This window comes from Otolemur garnettii, unplaced genomic scaffold, assembly GCF_000181295.1.
Source record: "Otolemur garnettii isolate 467f Iridium unplaced genomic scaffold, OtoGar3 scaffold00070, whole genome shotgun sequence".
In the NCBI taxonomy this organism is placed as follows: domain Eukaryota; kingdom Metazoa; phylum Chordata; class Mammalia; order Primates; family Galagidae; genus Otolemur; species Otolemur garnettii.
In genome coordinates this window covers 368314-370459 of record NW_003852465.1, presented here as the reverse complement: position 1 = coordinate 370459, position 2146 = coordinate 368314, and the positions used below count along the sequence as shown (strand labels likewise).

General features: G+C 35.9%; 1 protein-coding gene across 2 annotated transcripts in view; it reads left to right on the top strand.

The window, feature by feature from the left end:
• CPNE8 (copine 8) overlaps window positions 1-2146 on the top strand; it is a 205969-nt gene that overhangs the window by 59818 nt on the left and 144005 nt on the right. For both annotated transcript variants that reach the window (XM_003793531.1, XM_023515353.1), the window contains exon 4: window positions 1084-1187. In XM_003793531.1, coding sequence (XP_003793579.1) covers window positions 1084-1187 — 104 coding nt within the window. The remainder of the gene's footprint in view (window positions 1-1083; window positions 1188-2146) is intronic.

Genomic DNA, 2146 nt, shown 5'->3' with positions numbered 1-2146 from the left:
CCTCTGAAAATTAGTTCTTTTAATTTAGTTCTTTTATTTTTTTGTGATTTGTTGGTGGTAGTCCTGGTAAATCCTTTGTCATCAATAATTTCTGCCATAGTTTTATTACCAAAATGTATAAAGCTTACGACTTTCACATTTTAATGGATTAGCACAGTTCTCGTGTTCTATTAAAAAGATAATATTTCCTTGAACTTTAATAAAAGTTGGTTCTCTGATACGACAGCACTGCCTGACTGCCTAGTGTTGTTGTGAACTAAGGTTAAAATCTCCTCATTAGAATTCCATGGCAATTGGAAGGGAAGAGTGTAAGCCAAGGACAGAAAAGAGATGTGAGTTTATCTTTGTGCTCTGTCTTTGGAGCAGGGCTGAACGGCCTCTTTTGACCTTGAAAGGAGGGAGGACTAGAAGTGAAATGTTCTTTCCTGGTTTCCATTTGCCTTCAGATGAATAAACTAGTTTTTTCTAAGCTCAAGTCTGGCACTTAGCTTAAAAACATGTAAAATGGTAGATTCCATTATTGCTGTCAAGGTACCATAAGAACTAAAACAAGATACAACAAAAGAACTGATATTTGTGACATAAGTGTGTAGTAGACTGTAAGAAATTTATCCCCAAACAAACATGGGTAAGTCTGTATTTGGGGAAGACTGTTTTTTATAAAAAGTAGGGCAGAGGGTTAGGCATATTTGGACCCTGGTAATTTTTAAGACTATGTATTGCCTAGCCTCCTTGTATATTATTATAATTAATAAATTTGCATTTAAGGTAGAAGTGTCTTCTTTTGATTAGAAGGGGATCTGGCTTTGAAGGAGGGAGAAGAAGGGAGGTTGTTATACAAATTTTGAAGAGAAGCTGATTTTTAAATGAACTTGGGGCTCACATTTTGATTTTCCTGAGTGAATAAGAGGGATGATTTGATCTCTAAAAACTTTCCTGTAAGCCTTTATTTGATAAAAATCATTCGGATATTCATTGTGTATGTTTTTAATAACTATGTCAAGTACTGTATTTGTAATAAGTAACCATAAAAGGCTGGAGTTTCACCCTTCCCTCTCACCATTTTTTTTTTTCTCTCAACAGTTTGGAAGAACTGAAGTAATTGATAATACTTTAAATCCTGATTTTGTGAGAAAATTTATTCTGGACTACTTTTTTGAAGAAAGAGAGAATCTTCGCTTTGACTTGTAAGTTTTATTGAAACTTCCATTTTTTACAATCGAGTTTTAAAGGTAATTTTAGTAACCAAAGGTGGGATCCTATGGTCACCCTGTATCTAGATTATATTGCCGGGAAACAGATTAATTCTATTCCCAGTGGGGCCTGAGCACAGTTCCTAATATTGATTTGCATTTTCTAAGTTTGAATAAGTGAAAGTAAGTAAGTAAGCAGTTTAACCATGCAGGGGAGTAGGCACAAACTTTCTTTCCAAGTGTCCAGTGTCAGTGCGTTTGTTACAGGTTGTGTGTATACTGCAGAGTGATCTCATCCACTCCCACGACTGAGATCTCTTATAGCTTTTAAGTTTCTCTCAGCTGTCTCTTAGCAGAGTACCTGGATCTCCGCTGAACTTGGACTTCCTTTTGTCCCTGGATGGCCCTGTACTTGTAAGGGCCAGAATGGTAGAGTCAGCATGTCTAATATTTTTTTGTTCTTGTAACTTTGATACTGAATCAAGCATGTAAGTGCCTGTCTACAGACAGCCTGGGGTCAGTCTGTTTATGGGGCATTCTCAATTCTAGAGTTTTGGTTCCATAGTGTGAACTGTAGTGAGTACTGAAGTATCTGGATAGGGTTAAAAGAAAATCTGGGGGGTGGGGAATGGGGAGGAACGGAAAGATGCTAAAGATCAAAATAATTCAGGGAGCTTTTAAGCAGGACAAGTATTTAAACAATAAGTGTCTTATTTTAAAAAGCTGAAAACAATTGTGTTCCATGCAGTCACAATTTACAAATACTTTGTTGATAACAAAAGCCATCAGTATTGTGTTTGAAAAAGTCACGATTTATTTTGGAATATAGGAATATAGGTGGAAAAAAAGCCACCACACTTTACTGTTTGTAGTGTTTCTTACTTTCTTTCAAAATGTAGACAGTAAAATAACTTGAAATGCTTCTGCTTTAAAAAGATAGGATGCCAGCCTAT